Source organism: Taurulus bubalis, assembly GCF_910589615.1.
Source record: "Taurulus bubalis genome assembly, chromosome: 13".
Lineage (NCBI taxonomy): Eukaryota > Metazoa > Chordata > Actinopteri > Perciformes > Cottidae > Taurulus > Taurulus bubalis.
The window spans coordinates 14,410,917-14,428,343 of NC_136601.1; the positions used below are offsets into that span (position 1 = coordinate 14,410,917).

The 17,427-nt window shown below is 40.8% G+C and overlaps 6 protein-coding genes across 6 annotated transcripts in view; all 6 read right to left on the reverse strand.

Moving 5' to 3' along the window:
* The window catches only part of LOC306745575 (protocadherin alpha-C2-like), a gene marked incomplete at its 5' end in the record, with an annotated part of 179,663 nt that overhangs the window by 122,222 nt on the left and 40,014 nt on the right, over positions 1 to 17,427 (reverse strand). The window lies entirely within an intron of this gene.
* LOC306745587 (protocadherin alpha-3-like) lies at positions 295 to 2,664 on the reverse strand (the record flags this gene model as incomplete). Its single annotated transcript, XM_079228404.1, has 1 exon — positions 295 to 2,664. The coding sequence occupies one exon, from the start codon at positions 2,662 to 2,664 to the stop codon at positions 295 to 297; it is 2,370 nt and encodes a 789-aa protein (XP_079084530.1).
* LOC306745678 (protocadherin alpha-8-like) lies at positions 4,295 to 6,724 on the reverse strand (the record flags this gene model as incomplete). The annotated part of the gene is made up of 1 exon (XM_079228511.1): positions 4,295 to 6,724. One exon carries the CDS (start codon positions 6,722 to 6,724, stop codon positions 4,295 to 4,297), a length of 2,430 nt encoding a protein of 809 aa, XP_079084637.1.
* Positions 7,570 to 9,963, reverse strand: LOC306745679 (protocadherin alpha-3-like; the record flags this gene model as incomplete). Its single annotated transcript, XM_079228512.1, has 1 exon — positions 7,570 to 9,963. The coding sequence occupies one exon, from the start codon at positions 9,961 to 9,963 to the stop codon at positions 7,570 to 7,572; it is 2,394 nt and encodes a 797-aa protein (XP_079084638.1).
* On the reverse strand, positions 10,664 to 13,030 carry LOC306745588 (protocadherin alpha-8-like; the record flags this gene model as incomplete). Its single annotated transcript, XM_079228405.1, has 1 exon — positions 10,664 to 13,030. One exon carries the CDS (start codon positions 13,028 to 13,030, stop codon positions 10,664 to 10,666), a length of 2,367 nt encoding a protein of 788 aa, XP_079084531.1.
* Positions 13,179 to 16,208, reverse strand: LOC306745680 (protocadherin alpha-8-like; the record flags this gene model as incomplete). The annotated part of the gene is made up of 2 exons (XM_079228513.1): positions 13,179 to 13,202; positions 13,854 to 16,208. 2 exons carry the CDS (start codon positions 16,206 to 16,208, stop codon positions 13,179 to 13,181), a joined length of 2,379 nt encoding a protein of 792 aa, XP_079084639.1.

Genomic DNA, 17,427 nt, shown 5'->3' on the forward strand with positions numbered 1-17,427 from the left:
TGTAATTATTTTTGAACATCATTCAGTTTTTAGTCATGAACATGAAAGTGGAAATGAATTGTTGTTAACAAATTAGGGGTTTGACTTCTTGTTTTGTAAATGTTATCATCAGATGTCTGAAGCCACTTTTAATTATTTCAAACATAATAAATGTCCATGGATTACATCACTGTAGCCCATACAGTGAAAATTACTTTACGGATGAAGTGACAGTGCAGAATGGTGCAAACTGTTACTTTATATATTAAAGTTTGCTGTAAGTAAGACTTCCATCGGAAACAATCTGGGTTTTCATCAAATATATCTTACCTCTCCAGCTGTCCTCCTGTCAGGGAGCATGAGTGTGTTCGCGTGGCTTCCCGGGACTATAGTAGATCCTACACTCATTCTGGGTCCAACTAGCATGTAGCGTTTCTCTCCAGATCTGTACTGGATGCTGTGACACAGTGTCCCGTCATAATTAGGCTCTTGTAGATATTTAGAAGTATAGTCTGTGGATTTAGAGCACTGCATTGCAATCAGCACGATGATACTGATGAGAAAAAGAGTTGAAACTGAGCCCAAAGTAATCATCAGGTAGAAAGTCACGTTGTTATCCTCCTCATCCATTGTTGCACTTTTAACATCAGAGGCAGCAAAAGCCTCTTTGGGCTCCACAATTTTGACAATCACAGTAGCTGTTGCTGAGAGTGACACGTTCCCATTGTCTTTCACCAGTATGACCAGTTTATGCTGAGCCTCGTCTGTCTCTGTGAATGAGCGAAGTGTTCTGATCTGTCCTGTATAGCGGTCCAACCCAAAGAGACTGTGGTCAGTAACTTCCTGCAGTGAAAACAGCAGCCAGCCGTTATATCCTATATCAGCGTCATAGGCTCTGACTTTAGTCACCAAGTGTCCTGCGTTCACATTGCGGGGAATCTCCTCCACACCTTCAGCAGAACCGTTAGAGCTGACCGGATACAGGATGACTGGAGCGTTGTCGTTCTGATCCAGAATGAACACGTTCACTGTGACGTTGCTGCTTAGTGACGGAGTTCCAGAATCTGTGGCGACAACTTGGAACTGGAACGTTTTCAGACTTTCAAAGTCAAAACTTTTTAGAGCCAAAATGTCTCCACTTTCTGTATTAATGTTGAGAAATGAAGTCACTGTATTATCTTTGCTTCCATCTCTGAGAATATGATAGGATATAAGCGCATTGTCGGTCTCATCACGGTCAAAAGCTCTAATAGAAAACACAGAGGCTCCTGGTTCATTAGCTTCAGTGACATAGAAAGTATAAGGACTCAGTGAAAACTCTGGACTGTTGTCATTCACATCTGACACCACAATATGTATTTTCTTTGCACAAAATAATGGTGGTTGGCCAGCGTCTTTTCCAACTATTGTTAGCTCATAGTTGGGCTTTTGCTCTCGGTCTAGAGGTGATTTTGTGACTAATGAATACATGTTGTCTTGTGAAGATGGCGATAAAGCAAAAGGAACATTCTCACCTATGGAGCAAATAACTTTTCCATTCAAACCAGAGTCCAAGTCATTTACACTGATGAGGGCAACTGTTGTTCCAGGTCTGGAATCTTCAGGAATGGAGTTTGAAAATGAGGTAACTTCAATCTCAGGTGCGTTATCATTCACGTCAACTATCTGGATAGTGACGCTTTTTTCTGTTGTAAGAGGAGCAAAACCTTTATCCGATGCCTCGATTTCAATTTCATATCTGTCCTTCTCTTCATAGTCTATTAAACCTTTAACAGTTATCTCGCCTGTTAATGAATTGATCTCAAAAAGGTTTAATATATTTTGACTCATACTGTTGCTAAATGAGTACACTACTTCCCCATTTGGTCCTTCGTCTAAATCTGTTGCATTCACTTGTATGACAGGTGTGCCGACTGCGGAATTTTCAGCAAGCACAACAGAATAAATATCTTTAGTGAAAACAGGTGCATTATCATTTATATCCAAAACATTCACCAGAATATTCATAGTACCAGATATAGGAGGTTTACCTCCGTCCAGTGCTGTCAGTACCAATGAGTGGCTTCCTGCAGTTTCTCTGTCTAAAGGTTTTTGAACAACCAATATTGGTATTTTACCATCGTCCCCTTTATCCTTAACTTCTAAACGGAAGTGATCGTTGTGGGTAAGTTTATATTGCTGCACGGAGAATTGACCACTGTCTCGATCCCGCGAGGGTTTCAGCTGAAATCGCGCTCCGGGCAACACGGACTCATACATCTCCAATCTTTTCTCTTTCTCCGGGAAACTGGGAGAATGGTCATTTATATCCAGCACCTCCACTACAACATAATGCACCTCCAGAGGGTTTTCTAGTACAGTTTTCAGATTAATTAAACACGTACTGCTCTGCGCGCACACCTCTTCCCTGTCAATCTTTTGGCTCACATACAGGACACCATCATTCTGATTTACATGGAAAAGATGATCGGCATTACTAGAAACAATCCGATACTTCCTGTCTTTCAGTGTGCTTTTATCCAAACCCAGATCCTTTGCTATATTTCCAACCACAGTTCCTTCGTTAACTTCCTCAGAGATGGAATATCGTGATTGCGCCGAAGCCACGCTCAACAAAAGCACCGCAACCACGCAGCCGACCAAATATCCTCTCGCCCTTCGTCTCTCGTATCTTCTTTGTTCCATGATTAAACCCGAACACATCAGTAATCCATCACAAGGACAATTATTGGAAACGGAATCCTGCTCTTCCTTGTATATAGATATTCCTTCTCTTCTTACGCATTCAGAAATGGCAGCGTGCCCTGCAACAATAAGCGAAAAGACTGTAGCAATATCGAAGATAATGTCGACAAGAGGTGGAACCAAAATCCAATGACAACAAGCTCGCTAACTGTCGACTTTTTACGTTCCGCTGACACCATGCGACCAGACGTCTCACTGCAGAAAAGTCATAGTTGGTGTAGCACATTAGACAAAATGTAATGTGTATCATACTGCGGATCTCAGAGCAAGCGAGTAATTTGGTAAAAGATGAAGAGATGGACTTCTTCTGAGTAAAAAATAAAACTCAAGATCTATTTGAAATAACGTGAGAAATGTTAAATAATTGTGCGCTACATTTTCGAATATTATATATGTTGTCTGATTGAGTTGTATTTATTAAATTACTGAGATGTAATGTAATGTAATTTTGGGCTGTGACGTTTGTTACATTTTATGATTAAATATTGGAAATTGAGACCAAACCCTTTCAGCACCATGGACAGGGACTATCGATGTCTGAAGTTGAGTCTTGCTTCAGGTGAAAGTATTGCGATCATGTTTCAATTAATTAGTCTACAATAAAGCGCCCTGAACTCTGCCATAATGTATTTGTTTTGCTGCCACGCTCTGCCGTTTTCTCTGGCACGGACATTATGTCATTTAAATGACTAAGTATGGTGTCTGCAATCATTGAGCTCTGCTTTGTTGGAAGCATGACTCTTATCTAAACTTAGAACTTAAACCCACAAGCAAAAATAGCTGAACTGTAACTCGAAGATTATAACATAATTATGTTCTTAAATATGCCACACATGTAAAACAAATATTAATAAATAGAACGACATAATAAAGGAAACAAATAATGAAAAAATATTAACATGAAGACCAAAATGCATTATTGGTCTGCGATGAAGTAAACATAACAAGCAATGCTCAAAGTCAAAAGTGTATTAAAGATAAATGAGGATGCTGATTGGATTTTTAAAACCAGTGACATAATCCATGAACTAGAATTGAGTCACACAATATTCAAGCACCGTTAACGTTCATATTTAAAGAAGAACTCTGTAACAATGACAAATGATCACACCTGCAATACATAAAGAAAGAACAGCCAACCAATTCAACAAGATTCTTTGCGAACCACGATGGCATATGTGTTGTAAACAAACAAATCAAACATCAACAATCCCGCCACAGTTTTCGTAAACATTCTGCTTGCTACAAATGTTGTTCATATGCCATTCATAAGAAATATCGATTTACATTTGTAGACAAGAGATTGTGCCCATCCAGGACCACAGTGTTTCCTTCATCTCAACAACAAAGTATTTTGAGAATTTTCTTGCCATAACTTAACCACCCCTCAACAACGACTTTTCACGTAGGGAAGAATTTACAGCATCAGAGCTTCTCAGATAGGTCCATTCTAACGTTATATTGGGAATAAAATACTGGATAGAAAATGCATATGGTTTGTTGAATACAACATTGTGCCTTGTCTGTAGAGAAAAAAAGACATGTAGGCTTTCTGAGGTTGGTCCCCATATTACAATACATCGAAGATTAAAAAGAACAAAAAAAAATACGGAAGAAAATAGCTTGTTTCAATATGTCTTACCTCTCCAGTCATAGTCCTCCTGTCAGGGAGCATGAGTGTGTTCGCGTGGCTTCCCGGGACTATAGTAGATCCTACACTCATTCTGGGTCCAACTAGCATGTAGCGTTTCTCTCCAGATCTGTACTGGATGCTGTGACACAGTGTCCCGTCATAATTAGGCTCTTGTAGATATTTAGAAGTATAGTCTGTGGATTTAGAGCACTGCATTGCAATCAGCACGATGATACTGATGAGAAAAAGAGTTGAAACTGAGCCCAAAGTTATCATCAGGTAGAAAGTCACGTTATTATCCTCTTCATCCATTGTTGCACTTTTAACATCAGAGGCAGCAAAAGCCTCTTTGGGCTCCACAACTTTAACAATCACAGTAGCTGTTGCTGAGAGTGACACGTTCCCATTGTCTTTCACCAGTATGACCAGTTTATGCTGAGCCTCGTCTGTCTCTGTGAATGAGCGAAGTGTTCTGATCTGTCCTGTATAGCGGTCCAACCCAAAGAGACTGTGGTCAGTAACTTCCTGCAGTGAAAACAGCAGCCAGCCGTTATATCCTATATCAGCGTCATAGGCTCGGACTTTAGTCACCAAGTGTCCTGCGTTCACATTGCGGGGAATCTCCTCCACACCTTCAGCAGAACCGTTCGAGCTGACTGGATATAGGATGACTGGAGCGTTGTCGTTCTGGTCCAGAATGAACACGTTCACTGTGACGTTGCTGCTTAGTGACGGAGTTCCAGAATCTGTGGCGACAACTTGGAACTGGAACGTTTTCAGACTTTCAAAGTCAAAACTTTTTAGAGCCAAAATGTCTCCACTTTCAGTATTAATGTTGAGAAATGAAGTTACTTTATTATCTTTGCTTCCATCTCTGAGAATATGATAGGATATTAGAGCATTGTCGATCTCATCACGGTCAAAAGCTCTAACAGAAAACACAGAAGCTCCTGGCTCATTAGCTTCAGTGACATAGAAAGTATAAGGACTCAGTGAAAACTCTGGACTGTTGTCATTCACATCTGACACCACAACACTTATTGTCTTTTCAGATGATAATGAAGGCTGGCCTGCATCTTTCGCAGTAATCGTGACATCGTACTGTGACTTTGTTTCTCTGTCGAGAGAGGATTTGGTGACTAATGAATACATTGTGTCTTGTAAAGATGGCGATAAGGTAAATGGTACATTATCATCTATGGAGCAAATCACTTTTCCATTTAGACCAGAGTCCAAGTCATTTACACTGATAAGGGCAACTGTAGTTCCAGGTCTGGAATCCTCGGAGACGTAACTTGAAAATGAAGTCACTTCAATCTCAGGTGCGTTATCATTAATGTCAACTACCTTAATGATTACACTTTTTTGTGTAGCAAGAGGAGCAAGACCTTTATCTGATGCTTGAATTTCGATTTCATATTTGTCCCTCTCCTCATAATCTATTAATCCTTTCACAATTATTTCACCTGTCGATGGATTTATATCAAAAAGCTTTAATAACCTTTGATTAACAATACTGCTAAACGAGTAAACTACTTCTCCGTTTGGACCATCATCTAAATCAGTTGCATTCACTTGTATGACTGTTGTGCCTACTGGAGCATTTTCATCTAGCATCCCCGAATAAACATCTTTGGAGAAAATAGGTGCATTATCATTAATATCCAAAACATTTACTAGAATTTCCATTTCCCCGGATTTTGGAGGTTTCCCTCCATCCAGTGCTGTTAACACTAATGACTGTCTCTCTGACATTTCCCTATCTAAAGATTTCTGCACAATTAAAAAAGGTATTTTACCATCCTCTCCCTTATCCTTAACTTCCAAACGAAAGTGTTCGTTGGGTCTGAGTTTATACTGCTGAACAGAAAAAAGGCCACCATCAGGATCTCGTGCGTGTTGTAGAGGAATACGTGCTCCAGGCAACACAGACTCGAAAATCTCCAACGTTTTCTCTTTTTCTGGGAAGTTCGGAGAATGGTCGTTTATATCCAGCACCTCCACTACAACATAATGTACCTCTAGAGGGTTTTCTAGCACGGTTTTTAGATTAATTAAACACGTACTGATCATCGCGCACACCTCTTCTCTGTCAATCTTTCGGCTCACATACAGGACACCATCATTCTGATTTACATGGAAAAGATGATCTGCATTACTAGAAACAATCCGATACTTCCTGTCTCCCAGTGTGCTTTTATCCAATCCCAGATCCTTTGCTATATTTCCAACCACAGTTCCTTCGTTGACTTCCTCAGAGATGGAATATCGTATTTGCGCCGAAGCCACGCTCCACAAAAGCACCGCAACCACGCAGCCGACCAAATATCCTCTCGCCCTTCGTCTCTCGTATCTTCTTTGTTCCATGATTAAACCAGAAACATCAGTAATCCATCACATGGACAACTGCTTCGATGTATTGAAGGAATCTAAGACGTTCCTATCCGTGCGTATTTAGTAACTTCCTAAATATCCAGGAATTGGGGTAAACCGACCATTTACGCAGAATAAGCAGAGAAACGTTCCCGTCAGTATCGAAGTGAGAATGTTGCCAGGAGGTGGAACCAAACAGCAATGCCACTAAACTCGTGTAAGGATGAGATATCACGTTACACTGACACCATGCGACCTTATTTCTAACTGCAGAAATGTGATGGATGTACTGCACATTATATCAATATGTCTGTTTGTTTTTAAGACCGGGAAACGAAGCAAAGCACTTCCAGCACCATGGACAGTGCTTCTGCCGTTTTTCAGTTAAGTATGCTCCTTATATTAAGACAGTATCAGTTTCCCCGGTTAATTGATTGTATGTCGTTTTTTGTTTTACCCTACGATGTAATAAAAGCATTTCTAAAGAATGTTATAGTTTACTTTTTCGTCAAGGGTCGTTAATGGCAAAATGAAATAGTATTGATGATATCCATTCATCAATGGAAGAGAAGTCATCTTAATTTGCTCCTCTGCCGTTTCAAATGATAGTGTAAAGAAGACGGTTAATAGAGCGTCCAATTAAATGATATGAAATCAACATAAAGCAACCGGAATTTACTGCAACATAACAAAAAAGAGCCAAAGAGAAAGTTAAGAATCTCAACACGGGAATACATCATACTTGTTCTGACGCAATTGCCGGGGGAAACAAGAGAAGCCAGCAGATGCAGTGTTAAGGATACCTTGCATATGATTAGTAAGAAAGCAGTTATAGTAAATCATTTCAAAGTTTCCACATAAACATGTCTTACCTCTCCAGTCATAGTCCTCCTGTCAGGGAGCATGAGTGTGTTCGCGTGGCTTCCCGGGACTATAGTAGATCCTACACTCATTCTGGGTCCAACTAGCATGTAGCGTTTCTCTCCAGATCTGTACTGGATGCTGTGACACAGTGTCCCGTCATAATTAGGCTCTTGTAGATATTTAGAAGTATAGTCAGTGGATTTAGAGCACTGCATTGCAATCAGCACGATGATACTGATGAGAAAAAGAGTTGAAACTGAGCCCAAAGTTATCATCAGGTAGAAAGTCACGTTATTATCCTCCTCATCCATTGTTGCACTTTTAACATCAGAGGCAGCGAAAGCCTCTTTGGGCTCCACAACTTTGACAATCACAGTAGCTGTTGCTGAGAGTGACACGTTCCCATTGTCTTTCACCAGTATGACCAGTTTATGCTGAGCCTCGTCTGTCTCTGTGAATGAGCGAAGTGTTCTGATCTGTCCTGTATAGCGGTCCAACCCAAAGAGACTGTGGTCAGTAACTTCCTGCAGTGAAAACAGCAGCCAGCCGTTATATCCTATATCAGCGTCATAGGCTCTGACTTTAGTCACCAAGTGTCCTGCGTTCACATTGCGGGGAATCTCCTCCACACCTTCAGCAGAACCGTTAGAGCTGACTGGATACAGGATGACTGGAGCGTTGTCGTTCTGATCCAGAATGAACACGTTCACTGTGACGTTGCTGCTTAGTGACGGAGTTCCAGAATCTGTGGCGACAACTTGGAACTGGAACGTTTTCAGAGTTTCAAAGTCAAAACTTTTTAGAGCGAAAATATCTCCATTTTCTGAGTTGATATTTAAAAATGAGGTGAATTTATTATCTCCGCCTGCTTCTCTGGATATACGATATGAAATTAGAGCGTTATCACGTTCATCACAATCGAAGGCTTTTACTGAAAACAGCGGGGATCCGGGGCTGTTATTCTCAGTGACATAAAATACATAAGGGCTTGATGAAAACTCTGGACTGTTGTCATTTACATCTGATACCACGACGCTTATGGTCTTTTCAGTTGTAAATAACGGATCACCTGAATCTTTCGCAATAATAGTGACATCAAATTGGGAAACGTTTTCCCTGTCCAACTTCGACCTGGTCACAACAGCGTACATGTTTTCTTGCAATGACGGCGCTAAAGCAAACGGCACTTCTTCTTTGATCGTGCAAATGACTTTGCCGTTGATTCCGGAGTCTAAATCACTGACACTAATCAGGGCCACTGTAGTTCCTAACTTTGAATCCTCCTTGATAGAGCTAGAAAATGATGTCACTTCTATCTCAGGTGCATTATCATTAACATCAATAACAGTTATCATAACACTTTTGTCAGTTGTTAGAGGAACTTGTCCTTTATCAGACGCCTGAATGTCAATTTCATAACTTCTACTTTGCTCAAAATCAATTTGGCCGGTTACCTTAATTTCACCAGTGTTTGCGTCTATACTAAATATATTCCTCAATTTTGAATCGACTTCGTGACCAAATGAATATATTATCTCGCCATTTGCACCCTGATCCATATCTGTTGCATTGACCTGAATCACCATAGTGCCAGTGGGCGCGTTTTCTTTAAGTGTGGAGGAATACAACTCTTTGGTAAACACCGGCGAGTTGTCATTAACATCCAGAACATCCACAACAATGTCTATCGTGCCAGACTTCACCGGTTTTCCTCCGTCAACGGCTGTTAGACGAAGCTTCAGTTTCCCGACTGATTCTCTATCCAACTGCTTCTGCAGAACTAAAAATGGTACTTTACGGTCCTCGCCTCTATCCTTGACTTCTAATCTAAAATATTCGTTTTGGCTGAGTCTATATTGCTGAATTGAGAACTGGCCCACGTCGGGGTCGCGCGCAGCCTGTAGTTGAAATCTCGCTCCTGTTAAGGCCGACTCAGAAATCTCAAGCCTTTTCTCTTTCTCTGGGAAAACAGGCGAGTGGTCATTTATATCAAGTATTTCCACGACCACGTAGTGGATCTCCAGTGGGTTTTCTAGCACGGTTTTCAGATTGATCAAACACGGGCTAGTCCGGTCGCACACCTCCTCCCTGTCTATTCCTCCTTTTGCATACAATATACCATCGTTTTGATTCACTTGAAACAGGGGCTCAGTGGAGCCTGCTACAATGCGATATCCTCGGTCTTTGAGTGCGCTCTTATCCAGCCCCAAATCCTTAGCTATATTCCCGACGAAGGTTTCCCGTTGAACCTCCTCAGATATGGAATATCGGATCTGTGCAGAAGCTCCGTTGCATAAAACATCCAGAAAAACCATGAAGGCAAACCAAAACTGCCGCGCCCTCCGTAATTTGCGTCCTCTTTGTTCCATGACTTGAATGTAACACATAACTGTCCATTAACTACTTCGTAATGTCAATGACACTTAATCCGCCATGTTTTTAAACGATTCCCAGCGTCTTCTTTTTCACCAAAGCAGCTGAAAATTAAACCCTCGTTGCTGCTAGTCGCGATCTTGGGCTCAAGTATGGTGAGTAAAATGCGAAAACCGGTCCAAATAAAGCTCGTGACGTAAGGTGCTGCCAGATGCAGTATCACTGAACTACACTGACACCAAGCGTTGAAATTGTTATTTACACAGAATGCAGTCGTTATCAAATGTTCAGAGGCAATATATCCCCAAATTAAGACATATACCTGCTTTGACTGTTTGCCAGTAAGGCAATTAATGAGGAATTTGCATGTAAGGCCTACAAAAACCACACATCGCTGGGTATCCCTCCTCATCATCAGTACGAACCGCAGCTGTCAATACATTGTAAAATAACATGCAGTTGTTCGAGCACCATTACAAATACATGATAAAGAGTGCATGTAAATGCACCACAATCAGAAAAACAAAGCTGTTGTCATAAAAAGTAGCATAACTCCCAAAGTTGTTCACCATTTTAGATGCTGATTGGGAGAAATTCCCCCTGCTATAGACAGAAAGTTACAGTCAAATGATTCTTGTTCAAAACTTCAAACAAGTTAAGTATCAGAAGATCGAGAAAATCTGATTTAAACACGTTTCATCTTACCTCTCCAGATGTATGTCTCCTGTCAGGGAGCATGAGTGTGTTCGCGTGGCTTCCCGGGACTATAGTAGATCCTACACTCATTCTGGGTCCAACTAGCATGTAACGTTTCTCTCCAGATCTGTACTGGATGCTGTGACACAGTGTCCCGTCATAATTAGGCTCTTGTAGATATTTAGAAGTATAGTCAGTGGATTTAGAGCACTGCATTGCAATCAGCACGATGATACTGATGAGAAAAAGAGTTGAAACTGAGCCCAAAGTGATCATCAGGTAGAAAGTCACGTTATTATCCTCCTCATCCATTGTTGCACTTTTAACATCAGAGGCAGCAAAAGCCTCTTTGGGCTCCACAACTTTGACAATCACAGTAGCTGTTGCTGAGAGTGACACGTTCCCATTGTCTTTCACCAGTATGACCAGTTTATGCTGAGCCTCGTCTGTCTCTGTGAATGAGCGAAGTGTTCTGATCTGTCCTGTATAGCGGTCCAACCCAAAGAGACTGTGGTCAGTAACTTCCTGCAGTGAAAACAGCAGCCAGCCGTTATATCCTATATCAGCGTCATAGGCTCTGACTTTAGTCACCAAGTGTCCTGCGTTCACATTGCGGGGAATCTCCTCCACACCTTCAGCAGAACCGTTAGAGCTGACTGGATACAGGATGACTGGAGCGTTGTCGTTCTGATCCAGAATGAACACGTTCACTGTGACGTTGCTGCTTAGTGACGGAGTTCCAGAATCTGTGGCGACAACTTGGAACTGGAACGTTTTCAGAGATTCAAAGTCAAAACTTTTTAGCGCCAAAATATCTCCATTTTCAGAGTTCATGTTGAGAAATGAAGTTACTGTATTATCTTTGCTTCCATCTCTGAGAATATGATAGGATATTAGAGCATTGTCGGTCTCATCACGGTCAAAAGCTTTAACAGAAAACACAGAGACTCCTGGCTCATTAGCTTCAGTGACATAGAAAGTATAAGGACTCAGTGAAAACTCTGGACTATTGTCATTCACATCTGACACCACGACACTTATCGTCTTTTCAGATGATAATGAAGGCTGGCCAGCATCTTTCGCAGTAATTGTAACATCATACTTTGACTGTCTCTCTCTATCCAGAGGCGATTTGGTGACTAATGAATACATGTTGTCTTGTAAAGATGGTGATAAAACAAAAGGAACATCATCACTTATAGAGCAAATCACTTTTCCATTGAGGCCAGAGTCCAAGTCATTGACACTAATAAGGGCAACTGTAGTTCCAGGTCTGGAATCTTCAGGGACGGAGTTTGAAAATGAGGTAACTTCAATCACAGGTGCGTTATCATTAACGTCAATTATCTGGATAATGACGCTTTTCTCAGTAGTTAGGGGAGCAAGACCTTTATCTGATGCTTCAATTTCAATTTCGTACTTGTCCTTTTCTTCATAATCTATCAGAGCTTTCACTAGTATCTCGCCTGTTAATGGATTTATATCAAATAGCTTAAACAATTGATTCCTCACACTATTACCAAATGAGTAATACACTTCCCCATTTTGACCTTCATCCAAATCAGTTGCATTTACCTGTACGACTGTTGTGCCAACTGGAGCATTTTCAGAGAGCTTAACAGAGTAAATTTCCTTTGAGAAAACAGGTGTGTTATCGTTTACATCTAAAACGTTTACTACAATATTCATACTTCCAGTTTTCGGAGGTTTCCCTCCATCTAGTGCTGTTAGCACTAATGAGTTACTTCTTGCTGTTTCCCTATCCAAAGATTTCTGCAAAACCAATATTGGTATTTTGCCATCTTCTCCTTTATCTCTAACTTCTAAACGGAAATGATCGTTGTGGCTGAGTTTATATTGTTGCACCGAGAATTGACCACTGTCTGGATCCAGCGAGGGTTTCAACTGAAATCGTGCTCCGGGCAACACAGATTCTGAAATTTCTAGACGTTTCTCTTTCTCCGGGAAACTGGGAGAATGGTCATTTATATCCAGCACCTCCACTACAACATAATGCACCTCCAGAGGGTTTTCTAGCACGGTTTTTAGATTAATTAAACACGTACTGATCATCGCGCACACCTCTTCTCTGTCAATCTTTCGGCTCACATACAGGACACCATCATTCTGATTTACATGGAAAAGATGATCTGCATTACTAGAAACAACCCGATACTTCCTGTCTTTCAGTGTGCGTTTATCCAATCCCAGATCCTTTGCTATATTTCCAACCACAGTTCCTTCGTTAACTTCCTCAGAGATGGAATATCGGATTTGCGCCGAAGCCACGCTCCACAAAAGCACCGCAACCACGCAGCCGACCACATATCCTCTCGCCCTTCTTGCATCCCATCCTCTTTGTTCCATGATTGAAAATAACACTTCAGGATTCCTCACGGGATTAAATAGCCGTGTTGTAAGTAAGTAATCCAACACATCCGTGTATGTAAATGAACACCATGGTTACGACATGTTAAAAACAATGGACAATATGAATAAAGACTGCAGCGAGACGTCAAGCGATTCTGTTTTCATCGAACTGAGAGCGCGATAAAGAGGTGGAACCAGAACGCAGTGACGACAAGTTGAAGCCGTTATTATCCATGCACACTGACACCATGCGATGTCATTGCTCACTGCAAGGAAATCAAAGTTTCTACAGCATTCGTTTATAAACAACAATGCACACGTGTTATATGTATGTACATATCTCTTGTGAGTGGAGGTTATGAATGACAGTAGCCTACATCAGATGAGGGGACGCCTTCTCAAGCAGATTTAACAAGCAAAGGCAACATGTTGATTCCTTTGAATGGAGCTGGAGAAACCACATCCTGTCAAATGTTAGATGCTCAGGTGTAATTATTTTTTGAATAGCATTCAATTCATAGTCATGAATATAAAAGTTGAAATTAATTGTTGTTCACAAATTAGTGGTTTGACTTCTTGTTTTGTGCATCATCAGGTATCTGGACATCAGAGCAGAACATATCAGCACCATGGATAGCAAATCAAGCCACTTTTAATTCCGTCAAACATCATAAATGTTCTTGCATTACATCAAAAATGACTTTACGATTGAAGTGAACGTGCATAATGGCCAATGTGCAAACTGTTACTTTATATATTAAAGTGTGCTGTAAGTAACACTTCATCGGAAACAAGCCAGGGTTTTCATAAAACATCTTACCTCTCCAGCTGTCCTCCTGTCAGGGAGCATGAGTGTGTTCGCGTGGCTTCCCGGGACTATAGTAGATCCTACACTCATCCTGGGTCCAACTAGCATGTAGCGTTTCTCTCCAGATCTGTACTGAATGCTGTGACACAGTGTCCCGTCATAATTAGGCTCTTGTAGATATTTAGAAGTATAGTCAGTGGATTTAGAGCACTGCATCGCAATCAGCACGATGATACTGATGAGAAAAAGAGTTGAAACTGAGCCCAAAGTTATCATCAGGTAGAAAGTCACGTTATTATCCTCCTCATGCATTGTTGCACTTTTAACATCAGAGGCAGCAAAAGCCTCTTTGGGCTCCACAACTTTGACAATCACAGTAGCTGTTGCTGAGAGTGACACGTTCCCATTGTCTTTCACCAGTATGACCAGTTTATGCTGAGCCTCGTCTGTCTCTGTGAATGAGCGAAGTGTTCTGATCTGTCCTGTATAGCGGTCCAACCCAAAGAGACTGTGGTCAGTAACTTCCTGCAGTGAAAACAGCAGCCAGCCGTTATATCCTATATCAGCGTCATAGGCTCGGACTTTAGTCACCAAGTGTCCTGCGTTCACATTGCGGGGAATCTCCTCCACACCTTCAGCAGAACCGTTAGAGCTGACTGGATACAGAATGACTGGAGCGTTGTCGTTCTGGTCCAGAATGAACACGTTCACTGTGACGTTGCTGCTTAGTGACGGAGTTCCAGAATCTGTGGCGACAACTTGGAACTGGAACGTTTTCAGAGTTTCAAAGTCAAAACTTTTTAGAGCCAATATATCTCCATTCTCTGTATTAATGTTGAGAAATGAAGTTACTGTATTATCTTTGCTTCCATCTCTGAGAATATAATAGGATATTAGAGCATTGTCGGTCTCATCACGGTCAAACGCTCGAACAGAAAACACAGAGGCTCCTGGCTCATTAGCTTCAGTGACATAGAAAGTATAAGGACTCAGTGAAAACTCTGGACTGTTGTCATTGACATCTGACACCACAATATCTATTTGCTTAGCAACATATAGTGGTGGTTGACCAGCGTCTTTTCCAACTATTGTTAGCTCATAGTTCGGCTTTTTCTCTCTGTCCAGAAGTGATTTTGTTACTAATGAATACATGTTTACTTTTAAGGTTGGAAATAAACTGAAAGGAACATCCTCAATTATAGAGCAAATAACCTTTCCATTCAGACCAGAGTCCAAGTCATTTACACTGATGAGGGCAACTGTAGTTCCAGGTCTGGCATCTTCAGGAATGGAGTTTGAAAATGAGGTAACTTCAATCTCAGGTGCGTTATCATTCACGTCAACTATCTGGATAATGACGCTTTTTTCTGTTGTAAGAGGAGCAAAACCTTTATCTGATGCCTCAATTTCAATTTCATATCTCTCCTTCTCTTCATAGTCTATTAAACCTTTAACAGTTATCTCGCCTGTCAATGGATTGATCTCAAATATATTTAATATATTTTGACTCATACTGTTGCTAAATGAGTACACTACTTCCCCATTTGGTCCTTCGTCTAAATCTGTTGCATTCACTTGTATGACTGTTGTGCCTACTATGGAATTTTCATCGAGCACAACAGAATAAACATCTTTACTGAAAACAGGTGCATTATCATTAATATCCAAAACATTCACCAGAATATTCATAGTACCAGATTTTGGAGGTTTTCCTCCGTCCAGTGCTGTCAGTACCAATGAGTGGTTTCCTGCAGCTTCTCTGTCTAAATGTTTTTGAACAACCAATATTGGTATTTTACCATCGTCCCCTTTATCCTTAACCTCCAAACGGAAGTGATCGTTGTGGGTGAGTTTATATTGCTGCACGGAGAATTGACCACTGTCTCGATCCCGCGAGGCTTTTAGCTGGAATCGTGCTCCAGGTAACACGGACTCTGAAATCTCCAACCGTTTCTCTTTCTCCAAGAAAATGGGAGAATGGTCGTTTATATCCAGCACCTCCACTTCAACATAATGTACCTCCAGAGGGTTTTCTAGCACGGTTTTCAGATTAATTAAACACGTACTGCTCTGCGCGCACACCTCTTCTCTGTCAATCTTTCGGCTCACATACAGGACACCGTCGTTTTCACTTAGATGAAAAAGATGATCTGCATTACTAGAAACAATCCGATACTTCCTGTCTTTCAGTGTGCTTTTATCCAATCCCAGATCCTTTGCTATGTTTCCAACCACAGTTCCTTCGTTGACTTCCTCAGAGATGGAATATCGTGATTGCGCCGAAGCCACGCTCCACAAAAGCACCGCAACCACGCAGCCGACCAAATATCCTCTCGCCCTTCGTCTCTCGTATCTTCTTTGTTCCATGATTAAACCCGAAAACATCAGTAATCCATCAGAAGGACAATTATTGGAAACGGAATCCGGCTCTTCCCTGTATATAGATATTCCCTCTCTTCTTACGCATTCAGAAATGGCAGCGTGCCCTGCAATAATAAGCGAAAGACTGTAGCAATATCGAAGATAATGTCGACAAGAGGTGGAAACAAAATCCAATGACAACAAGCTCGCTAACTGTCGACTTTTTACGTTCCGCTGACACCATGCGACCAGACGTCTCACTGCAGAAAAGTCATAGTTGATGTAGCACATTAGACAAAATGTAATGTGTATCATACTGCGGATCTCAGAGCAAACGTCATCGAGTAATTTGGTAATATATGTATTTGAAATAACGTGAGACATGTGAAATAATTGTGCACAACATTTTCAAATATTATGTATGTTGTCTAATTGAGTTGTATTTATTAAATGACTTCGATAATGTCATTTTGGGGTGTGACGTTTGTAAAATTGTATGATTAAATATTGGAAATTGAGACCAAACCCGTTCAGCACCATGGACAGGGACCATCGATGTCAGAAGTTGAGTCTTGCTTCATGTGAAAGTATTGTGATCGTGTTTCAATTAATCAGTCAACAATAAAGCGCCCTGAACTCTGCCAAAACGTATTTGCTGTGCTGCCACGCTCTGCCGCCGTTTTCTATGTGGCACGGTACGTTATGTTATTTGACTAACTATGGTGTCTACCATCTTTGAGCTCTGCTTTGTTGGAAGCATGACTCTTATCTAAACTTAGAACTTAAACCCACAAGCAAAAAGCTGAACTGTAACTCGAAGATTATAACATAATTATTTTTTTAAATATGCCACACATATAAAACAAATATTAATGAATAGAAAAACACAATAAGGAAACAAATAATGACAAATGATTAACATGAAGACCAAAATGCATTAATAGTCTGTAATGAATTGAAAATAACATGCATTGCTCAAAGTCAAAAGTGTATTAAAGAGAAATGTGGATGCTGATTGGATTTTTAAAACTAGTGGCGGAATCCATGAACTATAATTGAGTTACAAAATGTTCAAAGACTGTTAACGTTCATATTTAAAGAAGAACTCTGCAACAATGACAAAGGATCACGCCTGCAATATATTAAAAAGAACAGCCAAACAATTCAACAAGATTCTTTGCGAACCATGATGGCATATGTGTTGTAAACAAACAAATCAAACATC